We start from the raw sequence: 16,617 nt of genomic DNA on the forward strand, positions 1-16,617 counted from the left end.
TGTGATTGATTGTTAGCTAAACGTCCATCAGTATTACTCTACTGTACTTCTTCCACATTATATGATGTTCTGTGATTTGATGAAGCTGTATGTTGTTACATGTTTTAATAATCCATATTATTGTATTGTCAGTTGTCTTAGTGTTTGCATAAACTTTACTACTGTAATGTACTGTACTGAAATGTACTGTACTGTACTACAGTATACTATTATGTACTATACTTTACTGTATTGTACTATAGTGAACTGTACTATACTCTAATGCACAATATTGTACTGTATAGTACTATACTGTAGTGCACTGTACTATGCTGTACTGTACTCAAGTAAATTGTTCAAGCTTTATGTACAAATACTGGTTATTTCTAATTGTCACTTTATGAAGGAGATGGAGCTATGTATAATATTGTACTTTGACTAATAATGGTGTTATTGAACTTATGTTACAGAGTGGAGGCTTTGGGAGATTACACATATTTTCAACTGATCGGCGGGATGAAATTCTTAAGAAGGTTGAAGATAATGCTAAGAAATACATTGGAATAGCTATTACAGCAAAAAAAGTGTGCATCACCCTTCAACTTGCAATGGAAACTAGAGTAGGGAAATATAGGTAAGTTTGTGTATCCTGTATTACATAACCAGAATAAATTTTATAGTTTGAATTTCCTTGCATTGGTTTATTAATAATGATAATAATAATAATAGTAATAATGTAATACAGTAATAATTTTGATTCAGTAAAATTGTCATTCAGGTTAACAATTGGGTAGGCATGTGTATAAACTATGCAGATACAGGTGCAGTATACAGTTCAGCATGAGTATAGACAATGCAGGTACAGGATATGGTGAACATAGACTGTGGGAGTATATATTTAGTTTCCTATGTGCCGAGGCAGTGCAGGTATACAATAGGAATAAACAGTAAGACAATTTGACCGAGGATAGTTGACAAAGTTTTGATGTTGAAGAAAATGGATGATTGAGGAATGAGAAATCTTAGGAAGAATGTAATATTGTTGAGGAAGTTGCTGGGTCTGGTAACAGTTATAAATATATGGAGGAAAAACAGGAGATGTGCATCCAAAAAATTTGTACAAGTTTGTCCACTTAAGTTACATAATTCAGTTAGGATTGATCATTGGCTTTGATTAAATGAAGTCTCACTAATCCAATGAGAATTTTTTCATGCTTGATGCCTCTTTTACTTTATTTACAGTGGAGACGAACACATTACATCTTTATGCGAATTTCTTGTGCACAAAGTGAGCCACAGACACAATGACCCAGTCAGAAGAACCATTTGTGTAAGTGAGACGTGCCTACTAGAACGTGACCCTAATTCCTATGCCATTGTCACTTTACGTCCTCTCTCGGAAGTCTTCGCTCTAGTCCGTCACCTCGAGAACCCACAAAAGCTCACAGTAGAATATATAAGAGGAGGCAACCGAGAATACACTTCCTCTGACAGGTAGGATTAATAATGAATTACTTTTTAACTCTTCCTTACCACATGCTCGGAGGATTAAATTTTTCATGTACAATTTTGTTGCCATCATAACTGCACATGCCAGCTTGACCATATGATGAGGAAGATGTTAATTTACTTTTACCAGCTTTTGTTTATTCATCATAGAACTTATTTAAGTCAGTTATCTATATACAGATTATAAGGATGTACTTACATGATACATTCTTTATGTTTGAGACAAGTGTAAATTCATGATTTTGATGCTATTGTAATTACAATATGTATACATTTTTATTGACATATTTTGATCTATTCTATAATATACAGTCAGCTCACACTTATAGATTAAGGAGGAATCTGTTACATACTGAATTGTAAGCAAGTGTTATTTACTTCTTATTTGTGTAGATTATATGAGCAAAAAATACATTGGTTTTCACCAGTTATATGAAAAAATATACTGTATCTATGAATATGGGTAAATACAGCAATGTCTAATTTTCTCGGCAAAGGACACTCTGATAAACTTGAATACACAAACATTCTTTGGGTAACGAAGAAGCCAGATAAATGAAGTGTAGAGCAGTGAGAGTTGACTTTATATTGGTTTCCTTCTTTTGAGATGATATACTTATTTATGATTAATACATAATCTCTTTATCCATCTATTTGTCATCTTCACTTATTCTTAATTAATTGGAGTAGAATTGTTGTACCTATTCTTCCTTGTTTCAGCAACCCAGATTCTGTGCTTGATCCTTATTTATTTTAAATTGGATTATAATGGGTTTGCTGAATCTTCCTTGGTTAAGCATCCCAGGTACCTTATCCTCATTGATTCTAAAGAGGGGTAGAATGGGTTTGCTAAACCTGTTTTGGTTAAGCAACCTAAACACCTGATTCTTATTAATTTTCCCAGAGATTCATTATTAGCTTCCCTTGTTGATGGTGTGCGAGCGTCGGGCAACTTGGATGTCCACGTGCGCATGACACCAACAGAGCGGGGAAAACGCCTGGGTCCCCTTGAAGTGCCTGTAGATGAAGAAGTAGAATCTATGCACCTAAAGTTTCTCCAGCAACCTCCGCCTGGGTGGACATTTGCTGAGGCAATAGAGAGGTTTAATGCAAATGTCTCCTACTCAGGATTACTTCATGCAGTCACAGGAGAGGTGTGTCATTTTTATTAGAGTACAGTAAAAGCTCTCTAAGGGGTAGCATTTGGAGTACAGGGAATTGTAGCTATGTGAGGTTTTTGGGTCAAAATATTACTTAACACTTCTAAAAATTAGCATTGATTGCTGTAAAATATTTTTAGTGCTGATTTGGACCTGTAAACTTGGATTCACATATGATTTATTCATCTGTCTTTATATGCAGATTACTACTACTACTACTAATAATAATATTAAATATGTAGCATTGTACTATTTTCACCAGCAGTTGTAGATGTACAGGGAGTTGTATGTGGATAGGGCAGTCACTGTTCACTGCACCAAACACCTACTACTACTACTTTGTTGTCACTCGGAACCGACTATGACGATCATCCAGTTATGATAAAATTGTATGAGTTATTAAGGATGTCACCTTCGATGGTGAGCTCTCAGGTGACTAGAGAGGCCGATATGGGACTGGCAGAGCTACATCTAGTGCGGGAGGGGCGGCTGCAGCATTTTTCCGCTGTTGGCGCTTGTCTGCCTTGGTTTGCAGTCAGGCTAACTTGAAAGTATTGACACCTTCTCGTGTGGTGCTCCTCCAAGTGTCCTGTGAACTGTTGTGCAAAATAAGGCAAGGGTAGTCATCATCTTTAAAGGCTTGTGACCTCTATGCCCAGAAAATATCTGAGTATGTTTCAACATGGTGCAGACATACACACTACTGTAGTACAGTTACAGTAACATTTGTAATTATACAGTACAGTACTGTCACAAAACATTTACATAACAGTTGTCACAGTACACTCACTATGTATCCTCAGCACAATGGAGTTAACAAGTATGTAAAGTCTAATGACAAAGTGCCATTAAAAGAGTTATATCTTCACTTGTCAGTGTTACAATCGCAGTGACAAAAGTTTTTGTTCTTTAGTACAACTATTCAGCTATATGAATAACTGAACACAAATGTTGCTTCAAAGCAAGCCATGAGATAGTAGATGTGGTCAGGATGGAAGGTTTATCTATACAGAGCTGCAAAGCCTCACATAGCTGCAGCACTGGTCTTGTTTCTTTCTTAAAGCCTTGACCCCAAAAATTGCACCTCAGAAACTGTCTGATAGATTGTAGCTTAGAGAGGTTTTACTGTATATCTTGTACGTAAGCATTTCTATTTTAAGATTTCAAAGTTGCTTAGCCATTGCATGCATATTTTTATTGATAGCAAATTATTGGTAGGATCACGTTAACTTTTCACATCAGGATTTCCCAACTCATCTAACTATTCAGCCTTTCTCTAGAAGTTTCAACACACCTGGCACAGTAAGGGTCACGTTATATTACGACTTGATATAGTGCTTTTGATATACAGGTATCCCTCATTATCCAAATAGGTTAGGTTCCTTGAAAATCAGTCAGATGGTGAATAATAAAACAAATGGCCTGACCTGACTGATAGGTCATTAATCCATGCCACTGGCAATTTGTCACTCTCTTCTCGACTCACCTCCACCATGTAGTCACTCAGCCAGTTGCTTGATTGTCCAATTTTTCCTCCTTTACTCTGTAATATGTGGCAAATTGAATAAGGAAATTTTTCCTTTATTTATTTGGATATTTTAGATAAAAAATGTAAGTAAAGGTGTGCAAGTGATAAGTACTTTATAGGAACATATCCCTCGTGTCCAGCTGGGACTATGTGTAATATTTGTTCCTCCGGACCCTATCCACCTTTTAACACTGTGACATATTATGTCATGTCATATTACAATTTCATACTGTATTCTTTTTCTTGGGCCTTATCTCGTACTATAACAAGACCCTACTGTACAGTTCCATTTTAAAGCAGAACTTGGGGCCTGTGGTGTGCTACTCTAATATAACTGAAACAATACAGTTGATGGATAATGTTAACTTTGGCCACCATATTGGATTTGTTTTATTTGTAAATAACTGTTGTAGAGCATCATGGGAAACAAAAACTATTATAGAAATACAGTAATGTTTATGAAAACCCATGTTGAAATACAAGTATTGTGTAATACTGTCAACACATGCATAGAAATTACAGTACTGTATACTGTATATTAATACCTGTGCAATACTGATTGTGGAATTATGTAAATAATGCTACATTATTTATTGAATAATTAGTAAAGTAGCAGTAAAAATGCATATAACTGTATTAAAAGTCGGGTGTTGGCCAAATTTTAACTTCACCCAACAATGTCTTGTAATGTTTAGCAGCTGGTTAACAACACAATCTCTTGTTTGACAATAGAAACATTTATACCATAATCTAACCAAAATGTGATGTCAAAACATTAGGGTAAACAGTATAATGCAGTTGTTTTATGACAGAGCACATGTAGTGGTGTAGTGGTATTACATTGTAGTAGACATTAGAAAATTGTCATAACTGATTGGGTCAAAGGTATTTGCTAGGAGTGTGGCACCTAGAATAAAAAGTTTGAATTCCTGTTTCTGTATTGGATTTAATACTCGCTGTAACCAGTATATCAAGTACATCAGTCAGTTCAGAATTTCATATTAATTATGTAGCAAGTCATAACATCTTTACTTTGTATTATAGTTTTGGGTCAATTTACTCTATATGCACAGACTGACAGAGTACAGTAATTTGATATATTTAGTTTTGTGATTAAGAACTCCATTAAGGATACATGTAAATACTTTCTTTTTCTGTGAGGCTCTGTGCAGTAGATCCCCCTCCATGTTGGTGGGAAGGAAGGTAAGGATGAAGTAACTCATGTGACATGATTGTTAAAGAACCATTGAAATAAACACTATAATGAAAATATCACTAGAAAGCAACAAGTTTAGAATTCTTAATGAATTAGTATTTTAAACTTTATAATATGTCATTTCGGCAACAATAGGGCCTCTTTGCTGAGAATAAGGAACGACTAATCACTGGGGGTCTTGGAGCTCTGGTGCTACGAGAGGGGGACCAAGCAACCCTTCCGCCTGAGGAGGTGGAGGCACAGTTTCATGCTCTCCGCAGACTTGTTGCTTCTAAAGCTGGGTTTGCCTGTCTCACCTCACTTCCTGGGTGAGTCTTCTTGTTTATCTCTTTCTATGCACTTTTAAATTTGATTTCTTGACTAGAATATTTTAATACACTGGACCCCCGCGTTATGGGAATTCGGGATACGGAAATTCGCCCTTATGGCCATTGTAAATCACTACCACTAAAATCAGGATACGGAATGTAAATTCGTCCTTGTAAAATGTTACAGTATATAATAATTTTATAATGATTTTAAGAAATACAAGCTGCATTTGTGCATGTTGATCACGTTGGTGGCAGGCTTTGTTTTGAATCTGGGAGCGCATCAGTTACGGTCTGCCTCCGCATCTAGCTGTTGTTCTTTCAAGACTTTTCCACACTATGAGTGTATTTCCCCTCAAGATGTCTGCAAAAAGGCCAGCAATTTTAAGTGCAAGTACTACACATAAACAAGCATGAAAAGGAAATACACTGGATGTAAAACTCGATGGTTTATGGCAGTTTGATGCTGGAGAAAAACTTGGCGCCATTGCTAAAACATGTATTTTTATGTACAGGTATTTACAGTGCTATGATTTGTGGTTAGTAAAATTATTAAAAGAAATCTAAAATATAATTACAGTAATATGTGTTAAATGTCTATCTCCATTTATAAGTGTGTTTTTATTACTTGTGTTGACTGAAAAAAATTCCATGTGAATGCTTCTTCACTTTTGACATGGGAATATTGTACGGTATTTGGGAAAAAATGGTGTGCCTTATGGAAATTCACGAAACAGTCTTTTTTCAAGAACGCATCCATTCCGTAACGTGGGAGATCCAGTGTAAATATTTTATTTTTGAAATATATCAACTAAGTTTCATAAGTACTGTACTGTATTTCACTGGTACACCTCACGTCAGTTGTTTTACTGTACAGTATGTACGTAGTACTGTACTATATATCAAAGAAGCTACACTGCACTTCATGTTTGATATACGAATTTCATTTACAACTACTCCCAAGTTTCCGAGAAAAAGTGGGCGTAAAGGTTGTGAAGGCCTTACAGAGGAACGATGATGGGGTGAACCATGCAGCACTGGACATGCTGTGTGCGCTCATGCAGCCGATGCACGACTACCCAGATCTGAAACAAGAACAACTCAACAAAGCCTCTCTCCTTGCCTCGGCAAAATTCCAAGAAAAATTATTAGAAAATTGGGTTTACCATGTAGTGAGTATGCTAGATTCTTTTGAAAATCTAAAATTATCTTTATTGATTGTCTTGACTCCTTTTTAGAACTACTGTACTGTACTATACTTCCCTGAAATTCCACAAAAAACTCTTGGAGTACTACATGAGGTTTACCAAGTGGTGGGTAAATCAGATCTCTTATAATTATTTTGATTCATTACTAAATTTGCACATGTTAGTTAGAGTTGTTTTATGTATTCTTTACTCATAATGAAAAGATGTAAATTGAACATTTAAAAGATCGTTGCATAAAACGTGCATACTGTACTGAAGATCTCTCATAAATGCTGTCATCAGTCATGCAATTTGTTTCTTTTCAAGGTAATTTTATTAAGAGTTTTTTGAGCATTTGCTTTGATAATTTTGAAGAATACATTGCATAATTTTCAGAAATAAGTTAGCATTTTATCGATCAGTTGCCTAACGACGCTTAAGTACTGTAAGACAGTATATGTGTGTGACTAGTCTCTGGAAAACAAGAGACGAAAGGGATTGTATAAAATATGACTTAATATATATATATATATATATCTGAAGGTTAGTGCCTTTTCAGAATACTCATTTACAGGTATCCTTTGCTTTATGAATGGGTTAGGTTCCTGGAAAACCCTTTGTTAAATACTGTACAGTAAAATGGGAAAAATATTAAACTGCACCTCTACTTTTGCCAAATTTCTTATGAAAAAAAATGCAGCTTATATTCTTCAAAATGAGGTATAATCCTAACACTTGTGGCATTCTAGAGCTTGATGACATTCTTCACATGGCATGAATTATTTTTACAGTCACATGGAACTGGAGCACTGGTGGTGTCAGCTATGTTGGACTTCATGACCTTTTCCCTGTGTGCTCCATATAGTGAGACAACAGATGGAGCCCACTTTGATCGTTTACTGGAGATGGTGGCAGACAACGGGAGATCTCTCTATAGGCTCTTTCAGCATCCGTCACTTGCTATTGTGAAGGTAAGAATTTTTCACATGTTTTAGACCAGACCCATAAATAAGGTAAGAAAGAATGTAAAGGTTGAGCTGCACACTAATGCCTTATACTGTACAAAGATTGTAATAAGGTAAGAATATTAATGGTAAGCTTTATTGTCTCTTACTAACATCATGTAGAGTAATTTTAGGTTGATGTTGATCAGTTATTTCCTGTCCGGTCTTCCAGGCAAATAATAAATGTTTGCAACTGAGACCAAGGGTGAGTTTGTAGCAAAGCAGCTGGCAGACAGATATGAGAAAAGACACTACAGTTCTTTACTATTTTAAGGGATAATAACTATTCGGTGTTGATTTCTGATAATTTCTGCTTTTGGAGAAGCAAAAATTAATCTGGAAAACACTCTGCAAACATAAATATCTTGAAGACGTAAACCCCACTTCACTATGTGACGTCATGTAGTGTGGTGGATGATGTTGCTGAAAGTTTATAATATTTTTCTGATTCTCTTTTAGATATATATGTTACTAGAGCATTTCAAATACTAATTTTTGCTTCCCCCAAGTGTAGAAATTATCAGAGATCAATACAGAATAGTTATTATCCCTTAAAATATCAGAATATAATTGTGATAGATAAGAACTGTAGTGACTTTTCTTGTGCTCATCTGCCAGCCAATCACCTGCCTTGCTACAAACCGATTCTAGGCCTCAGTTGCAAGCTTTGAATGAACAGACTAAACTTAATTCAGACCTTCATAGTACGTAACTAACATATTAGATACAGGTGTCTTTTAAGAAACCTTGTTCTAAAAGTCTTTAATCAAGCTTTTCCAGTTCTAGTACCCCTGTGGCAGTGATGGTAGAAGTGTGTTTTATGGTCAGTAATAACTCGAGTTTTGAATAGTTAATTCGATGACCACCCACCAGATGATATCCATTTAGGGTCCACGGCTTAGACAGTTACGGACAAAATTCCCTGGACACTTGGCAATATCTTGCATCAACTTTTGGGCTATTCTGTACTGTATGTAGGTTTCGTTTTTATCAAATAATGCGGCATGGCATCACATATTATATCAGAACTTCAAAATGGGAAAAAATCCACTCCATAATACAATGGAAAATGTGAGAAAATACAGTACTGTACTGTACAGTACATTAGAATTCCAGTCCCCCTCACCTAATTATCACTGTACTTACATGCCAGATGCTGCCGAGTGTTCAGGGAATTTTGTCCGTATATTTATATGCAGTAGAGCAATTTCTTCAGAACTCATTTTATTATGAATGGTGTCTTTATTGAAATGTTTGCTCCACGCTGAATTTGAGTCTGATTTTACAGTTATATATTGAGGAAAAGTAAGTGGTGCATTCTTCAGTACTGAAGTTTTGAAAAGGTGACCTTTTTGTATAAAGGTGCTGATTTGTTCTGCCATTCTTACTCATATTTCCACCTATATGGGGTGTACTGGTGCTTATTTTAGAACTACTGATGTAGTAATACTGTACAGTATTGTCAAATGTGATATATATTGCAGGGTGCAGGATTAGTGATGAAAGCTGTGATAGAAGAGGGCGAGAATGACATCCCGATGCGCATGCAGCTTCTGGCCCTCACTGAAGGAGCTTTACCACGCCATCTATTCACGGCACTCTTCACTCAGACATCTGACGGGAGGCTCCTTACCCATCGCCAACTCTCACGTCACCTTGTATCCCTCTGGGCTGCAGAGAACCAGCTAGCAGTTGACCTTTTAGGACGTACTGTGGTAAGGAGAAAACCTTTAGCTTCTACACAAAAAATTTCATTCATTTGGCATTGATTTCTGCTTATTTATAACAAAGATGATACAATAATTCTTAGCTGTTTTCCTCAGATATCAATTAATTTTGGTATAAATGTATTTGAAAGACATGATATTGTACTGTATAATATGTTCTGAACTTAGGTAGGTACTGTATACTGTATGATGAAACTGTTGCTTTAAAAAATTTGTAAAATAAATGTTGAGTAAGAGGAGAGCAGTTCTCTGATTTTCAAAAGGGTTCCATTCATAAAAAAACTTTCATAAATCTTTAGTTTTGTTAATGGGAATCCGTTTTCCTATAGACTTTCATTATAAAAGCTTAGATATATTCTTAAAAAAAAATCTTAGAATGCCACAAAATGCATTTTTTATAAAAAAATGGTGTAAACCATAAGTGAAATACATACAATAAATACAGTATATTATAGTATTAATTTAGTACCTGTACTTATGGAAAACTGGATAAGATTTCTAATACCCGGTAAAGTGAACAGTATGAATCACTCAGTCAACATGTATAATAATTACAGTATGCAGTACTATATTACAATACTTTAGTAATATTGTACGTTGGTTCCCATTCTATAATTAAAGAAATATTCTATAAAAAATACTGCAACTCAGCTCCTAATGAGTTACTGCATCATCTTAAATTCCTGCTGCTTTGCTTACATTGCACAAACGCCTCTGTCACTCAGCTGACACTTTACTTGTGCTCTCTCGTGTGTTGCTGGGAGTATCCACACCTCCAAACTTTTGTTCACTTCCAAATTTCACACTTTCTCTTACAACTCTATACCTTGTTGAAAATAAATAGCATATGATATTTATGAATTCAAACAAGTTATCTCTTTTTAATTCACCACATATTACATGAGAATAAGTTGAAAGAAATTGGACAACCAGGCAACTGGCTAAGTAATTGTGCTGGTGCAGATGAGTTTACTTGTCATCAGTGGTTTTGAGGAGTAAGTTATGTGGATAATGCAGGAGAATGATGACACATTGAAAGTTTATTTGGAGAATTAATAACATTGCAAGTGTTAGAGAACTATGAAATAAGTAAGTGAAATATGCATACTGTACTGGTAGTAAAAAATGGATTTATTTTAACATACAGTATTTTAATCAACACGAAAAAAATCGCAAACATGGTGAAAATTGTGTATTATTGGATTTTTCATTCATAAATGAAATCCTGGGGCTTTTTTTTCATAATCAATTTTCATAAACTGAACCTTTGTAAATCAAGGACTGCCTATAAAGAGATATCCAGTTAAGATTATAAAGGGATGTAAAGACAATTCTAATAATATTTAAGGTAAAGAAACATGACTTCATAGTTATATAAACAATCAAATTATAAAAGTGCAAATTTTCAATTATTTTTGTAATATTTGTATTGCAGCCACCAGGTCTTTTAGCATTTCTTGAGAGCAAAGAGACAGTTTCCCTCGATGACATAGACCGGTTAAACACCAGAGATAATTTGAAGATTGCAGAAGAGGATGAAGAAAGGAATAAGAAGAACCAAGTGTTGGACACTTTAGACAGAGCATATAAGAGCTCTGTGAAAAAGGTTGAGCATCTGGTAGAAAGACACATGGACGTGAGTAGATTATATTCCCTTAATGATTTTTGGGATCATAAGTCACAATAACGCACAGTTGTTTTGAGTCCATGAGTGGATATTTTATGTAGCTGTCATTGTTTTTATTTTATAAGTTTTTAATGCTTAATAACTTTACATATGCTGTTGCCCCTGTCATTGCCACACTCCCTCGTTGTTCTATTATCTGCTTTGGCCTTCCCTTCCACTTTGTAGTACTGTTCCAGTGAATCACAGTCATATGTTAAGAAGTTTTAAGTGCCAGATGGTTCAAAATGACTGTGTGTAGCAGCAAGTATTAATGTACACTTTTAAACTGCAAATTGGCAGGCTTACTTGCTGATTTGGAAAGTCAACTATTAATATATTGTATTTTTATATGTAAATAGCAACTGTATATATTTATTGTTATACTGTACACTGTTGAGTATATACTACATATGTGGGTATATATATTTGTATTTCTTATGCTTTACACTGTCCTTTGTTATCAGTTGTACAAGTTAAAGCTTCATGTATGGTAAATTGTTATGTCAGTTATGCATTTTTAATATTCAGTAATTATATGGCATTCCAAATTTGTTTGTGCCTGTGGGAATGATGAATATTTAGTTCATGATATTTTGTTTATTTGTGCAATATCCTTCATGATTTTTGTAAGACATTCTTTGTCTTCATATCACCTGTGCCACATCATTGTACTTTGTTTGACTGTGCAGAAAATAGAGACTGTGGAAAGACATTTACAAAAGGGAGCCAAGCACATGGAGGCCTACTATGAGTCGTATCTGGAAAAACATGTAGACGTAAGTACTACAAATTGCTCCTGAGTGACAAGTGGTAATTGCAGTTTGCTTTGCTCTTTTAAGCATAATAAGATTTGTAGTTCTAACTGTATCGTTGGCTTTAATGTTGCTGGGCGATGGTGATGCTGATTTAGTGCCAATTTTTTTTTTGCTAACTTTGGTGTTCATTGGAAGTCATTTAGAAATCTAAGTTGTAACCAAAAGTTCAACATCAGTTTTGCTTGTGGAAGGTGATTGGGATTTTTAAGATTACACTTTAGTTTTGCTTAGGTGAATCTAGGTCAGATATATGGCTATTTTTTTATACTCTTAATTGCCTAACTTAACAGGATTGATAAGTGAAATGTAATCTCTAAATAGAAAAAGCAGTTCGTATAACAAATATCGACAAGGTATTTATTTATAACTTTCCAGATCCTCTCTTTAATGGGTTTAGCCAGGGTCTACCAAGCAAACATGTGACCCCCATTGGTTCATTCCCAAGTCCAGTTTTGACCCAAAATTTAAAGTGGAAAACTTTAGAATCTAAAAAACTTGGGAGGCAGCTACGCTGAAATTAAATCTTCTTTCTTAGATTTATTACCTGTCTAAGGTCACATGGTCACATCTTTCCATAACTCATCAGGTTGTAGCCAGTAAACTAGTCTGTGTATTCATGTCTAAATTATAATTTAGATGAAATTACAAATGATTTTACTGCTTGAAAGGATGTGTGAGTTCTACTAATACATGGAGACTGAAAATTAAGCCCAGATTTTCTTGCTATTTGGAGTCATTTTCAAAAAGGCTTGGCAGTCAGTATATCTACGAGAGGAAAATGGAAAAGTTTACTTCACAAAGGATAGCATAAAAATGCTGATTCTTGGGAAGAAACAATACTTATAGACTTTAATCAAATTTCACACTGTATATAGTGAGGATTTAAATCCCCTTTCCACCTTACCCAGACTGGAGGTATGAGTATGAAGGATCAGTCTTACCTCACTTCCATCTAACACTGATGTCAAGCTTAGAACCTATATACCGGTAGCTTTACTCATTAATAGAACACAGGGCTATACAGTACTGTATATTGCTTGTAAATGCATACGTGGAAATCTCATTACTGTACTGTGTTTTCTATTTTCAAATACAAATTTTGTAACTCCCTCCCCCTTTAAAACAAATCCTTGTGTGACAAAATTAAATTTGAATGAGAAGGAAGGAGGTGGGTTAATCTTGTACAGTCTTAATGATTTTGTCTTGAGTGATGTGGCCTCACTGTTGGTACTGTACTGGCAGTGATTTAAAAAAAGTATATTACTATTATTGGTGATAGAATCATTTCATATTAGTGAAAGTTACTGATACCATAAGATACGCCCCAAAAAATATATTGTAAACTAGTCTCTCTCTACAAGGTGGGTGGGTTTTTTATCAAGAAAATTGGAAGAAAATTTTTGTACAATTGGATGCCTGTTCTCTATACGTTAATTAAAAACAAATGATAGTTCCATCTTTTATGACTGAGTCTTTTGTCAATAAAAAGAACCATATCTGTTTTAAGATTAATTTATATGACTAATTCACCCCTTTCTGAACTTTACTCTACACCACCCTTTCTTTTAATTAGAAGTGTTTTCTTATCTTTTGTTTACAAAGTATATGCAATGAGCATACATGTGCATTCTTACACATAAGTACAGATATGTTCATTCATGTCAGTCACATCATCAACATCATTGCGTGTGTCCCACATACACCTATCCTGGTTTTCATACTTTTGACAGATATATCACACTACAGTAGGTTTGACATCTTGATGGTACAGAAGTTAAAGCTAGTGCAGTACAGTACTGAGATCTCTAATTCACACACATTTATAAACTAAAATTTGGTAATTGTCTAGGATTGTATTATGATCCTTTTAAGTGATGGTCGGTCCGGTATCATGCACAGTAATATCTCCGTCAGCCGGAATCCCTCAAAGCTAGAATTCTCCGATAGCCGGAATTGAAATTTTCTCGGAAAATCATTCCCAAAGCCAGAATTTTTCGGAAAATTCTGGCTTTGGGAACGATTTTCTAAGGGGCACGTTTTCCGGAGAACCCGAGAAAACTTTCCTGATACCCAGAAAATTCCGGGGATGTGGAGTTTTTTCTGGGTTTGAGAGATGAAAATCAGGCACATTTCCTGGAAATTCAGCAAAAAAATTTTCGTTACCCGGAAAAATCCTGGTGAGGAGGAATTTTTTCCGTCTTTGAGAGAGTCTTCTCGTTACCCGGAAATCTCTCATTCCTGAAAGTGCTCTGCACCAATTGTTCCGGCTGACGGGGACATCACTGCACTTATTTTAGTATGCAAATTAACAAGCTAAGTTCAATCTAGGTTTCCTTATCTAACATTACTAAAATATATCGTAATATTATTTGGGTAACATAGGTAAATTCTTGCTTCTACTAAAAAATGCTAATTGTACTGTTTTCTCCTGAAGAAATTTGGAATATCTAAAATTTTAACTGATAATTCTTAGTGGAAAAATTTTTATTTATAACTTTTATTAAAAAAAAAAGTGTCATCACTGGTGTGAGATGACTGCAGTCAGTCATAAGAAACAGTCCTCATTGTTGACATAGTTACACAAGTGCTTTACTGTACTGTACTGTTAAGAAGACTAATAAGTGTTATTTCCTGTGTGTTATACTGCTGTGTTAGGTTTTCCTAGCCATGTGCGTATTATTATTCTTGTACAATAGTCAATTATTTGTTATTGTACAATGACAAAGGATTACTTAGATTATTTTCCTCGCATCTGTTGTGTTTGTCTTGCATAAATCTGATTTTCTTGTGTGTATTTCTTTTTTCAATATCCTTTCTTCCCCTCTTTCTGCTTTACCAGGATTGGGTAAGTTTCTTGCATGGATAAATATTTACTTTACAATTCAGATAAATTTAAATTAGCCTAATAGTACCTGCAAAATACAAATACAGTACAGTACTGTAGTACTTTTGAACATGGTACTGTACTTCACACCTTGTTTCTCATCAGTAGCAAAGCATGGAATAATTATTTTTGGGTGCTCCTTTTTTTAACTGCTATGTTGATTGTCTTTCTTTTCCTGAAACAATAATTTTAAAAGCATACAATACTTATCAACTATGTCAGTTAGTGGGTCTAAACTTCATGGTAGTGCACTTTGTAGAAGCACCTTGACATTTCATAAATTAATTGTTTTAGCAGTACAGTGAGTTCTGCTATAACGCGTGTTTTGATAACGCGAATTTGCTCTAACGCGATTTATGAATTAGGAACGATATTTGTATAACGCGAACGCTTGTTTGCTATAACGCGATTTTTGCTTACTATTTCTCCAATTTTGTGGTACAGTGGGGTATGCTATAACGAATCTAATTGGTTCTAGAACCTTGTTCGTTATAGCATTCGTTTGTTATAGGATTAATCCGTTCCAGGCCCCCAAATACAACCACTTAACACTGAAAAATATAATATAAAATTGTAAAAATTGTAAAAAAGTGCATAAATATGCATCTAAACCCCTGAAATAAAGAATATCATTAATATTTGTAATAAAAAAACAATAAATTAGAAAAAAAAAAATTAAATAATGTTCGTTGTAGGAGTTTCGTTCGTTATAGCATTCTCAATTTTATAGGTAAAACCGTTCGTTATAGGAATATTCGTAGTAGGATCCGTTCGTTATAGCATACCCCACTGTATTAACTGTGAATATAGTAAAGAAGAATATCAACAAGAAGCGTTCTGGTGATAGAATTCCCGGTGATGATCGTAAAAGAAAGGATATAACACTTGAAGAGAAGCTCGATTTTATCAACCTCAAAATCACCCTTCTCCCCCATCAAGTAAAGTGTTACATTTACTGTATGATTTCATTATTAGATATGAATGTAACATTTATTTAGACTGTGCTATCCTTTGTGTTAGGCTAACTACTAAATTTTTTCGATTTCGAGTAATCTGCACCTAACCCTATTTTCTCCATAAGCCCTGTTATTTCTATTACGCGATTTTCTATAACACGATATTTTACAAGAACACAATTATCGCGTTATAGCAGAACTACCTGTAATATAGAGTGCTTTCTTAGTACAAGTGTTGGTTTAACACATTGCATGATGTTCTGTCATAATTGTCAGAATGCTGTGTTCAAGAACACTGATATTGATGTGGTATCATTAGTTTTTTTTTTTATGAATAAACACTACATTGTTTAATTTTGCTGCTGTATATGTTTGAAGTTTCAGATATCATTGTTAGCTCACTTACTTAAACACTTGGCATGAGTAAATTATGTCTTATGTCCTCTTAAATGATACAATACTGTATATATTGGACATAAAAAGGGTCAAGTTATTTTCCATTCCAGGAGCTCAAAACCAACTCTTAGATGAGAGTGTTATATACAGTAAAACCCCATAATTCAAAATAATAGGGGCTCTAGCCCTTACAAATAATAAGATATTACTAAATATGAGGGACACCTTCTCCCGAGGGGATAAAAACAACAACGGTACTTTCCTGTTATCTGCAGTAGCATC

General features: G+C 34.7%; 1 protein-coding gene across 10 annotated transcripts in view; it reads left to right on the plus strand.

Annotated features, from left to right (window-relative positions):
* LOC121876655 (dnaJ homolog subfamily C member 13-like) overlaps window positions 1-16,617 on the plus strand; it is a 64,505-nt gene that overhangs the window by 8,379 nt on the left and 39,509 nt on the right. For 4 of the 10 annotated variants that reach the window (XM_042381966.1, XM_042381969.1, XM_042381970.1 and 1 more), the window contains exons 6-16: window positions 450-613; window positions 1,222-1,473; window positions 2,393-2,642; window positions 5,338-5,379; window positions 5,528-5,700; window positions 6,665-6,872; window positions 7,679-7,858; window positions 9,376-9,606; window positions 11,054-11,254; window positions 11,974-12,060; window positions 14,939-14,944. In XM_042381966.1, coding sequence (XP_042237900.1) covers window positions 450-613; window positions 1,222-1,473; window positions 2,393-2,642; window positions 5,338-5,379; window positions 5,528-5,700; window positions 6,665-6,872; window positions 7,679-7,858; window positions 9,376-9,606; window positions 11,054-11,254; window positions 11,974-12,060; window positions 14,939-14,944 — 1,794 coding nt within the window. The remainder of the gene's footprint in view (window positions 1-449; window positions 614-1,221; window positions 1,474-2,392; window positions 2,643-5,337; window positions 5,380-5,527; window positions 5,701-6,664; window positions 6,873-7,678; window positions 7,859-9,375; window positions 9,607-11,053; window positions 11,255-11,973; window positions 12,061-14,938; window positions 14,945-16,617) is intronic. The other 6 variants (XM_042381974.1, XM_042381975.1, XM_042381967.1 and 3 more) reach the window with 5 other exon arrangements.

This window comes from Homarus americanus, unplaced genomic scaffold (genome assembly GCF_018991925.1).
Source record: "Homarus americanus isolate GMGI-L3 unplaced genomic scaffold, GMGI_Hamer_2.0 scaffold28, whole genome shotgun sequence".
Taxonomy (NCBI): Eukaryota; Metazoa; Arthropoda; class Malacostraca; order Decapoda; family Nephropidae; genus Homarus; species Homarus americanus.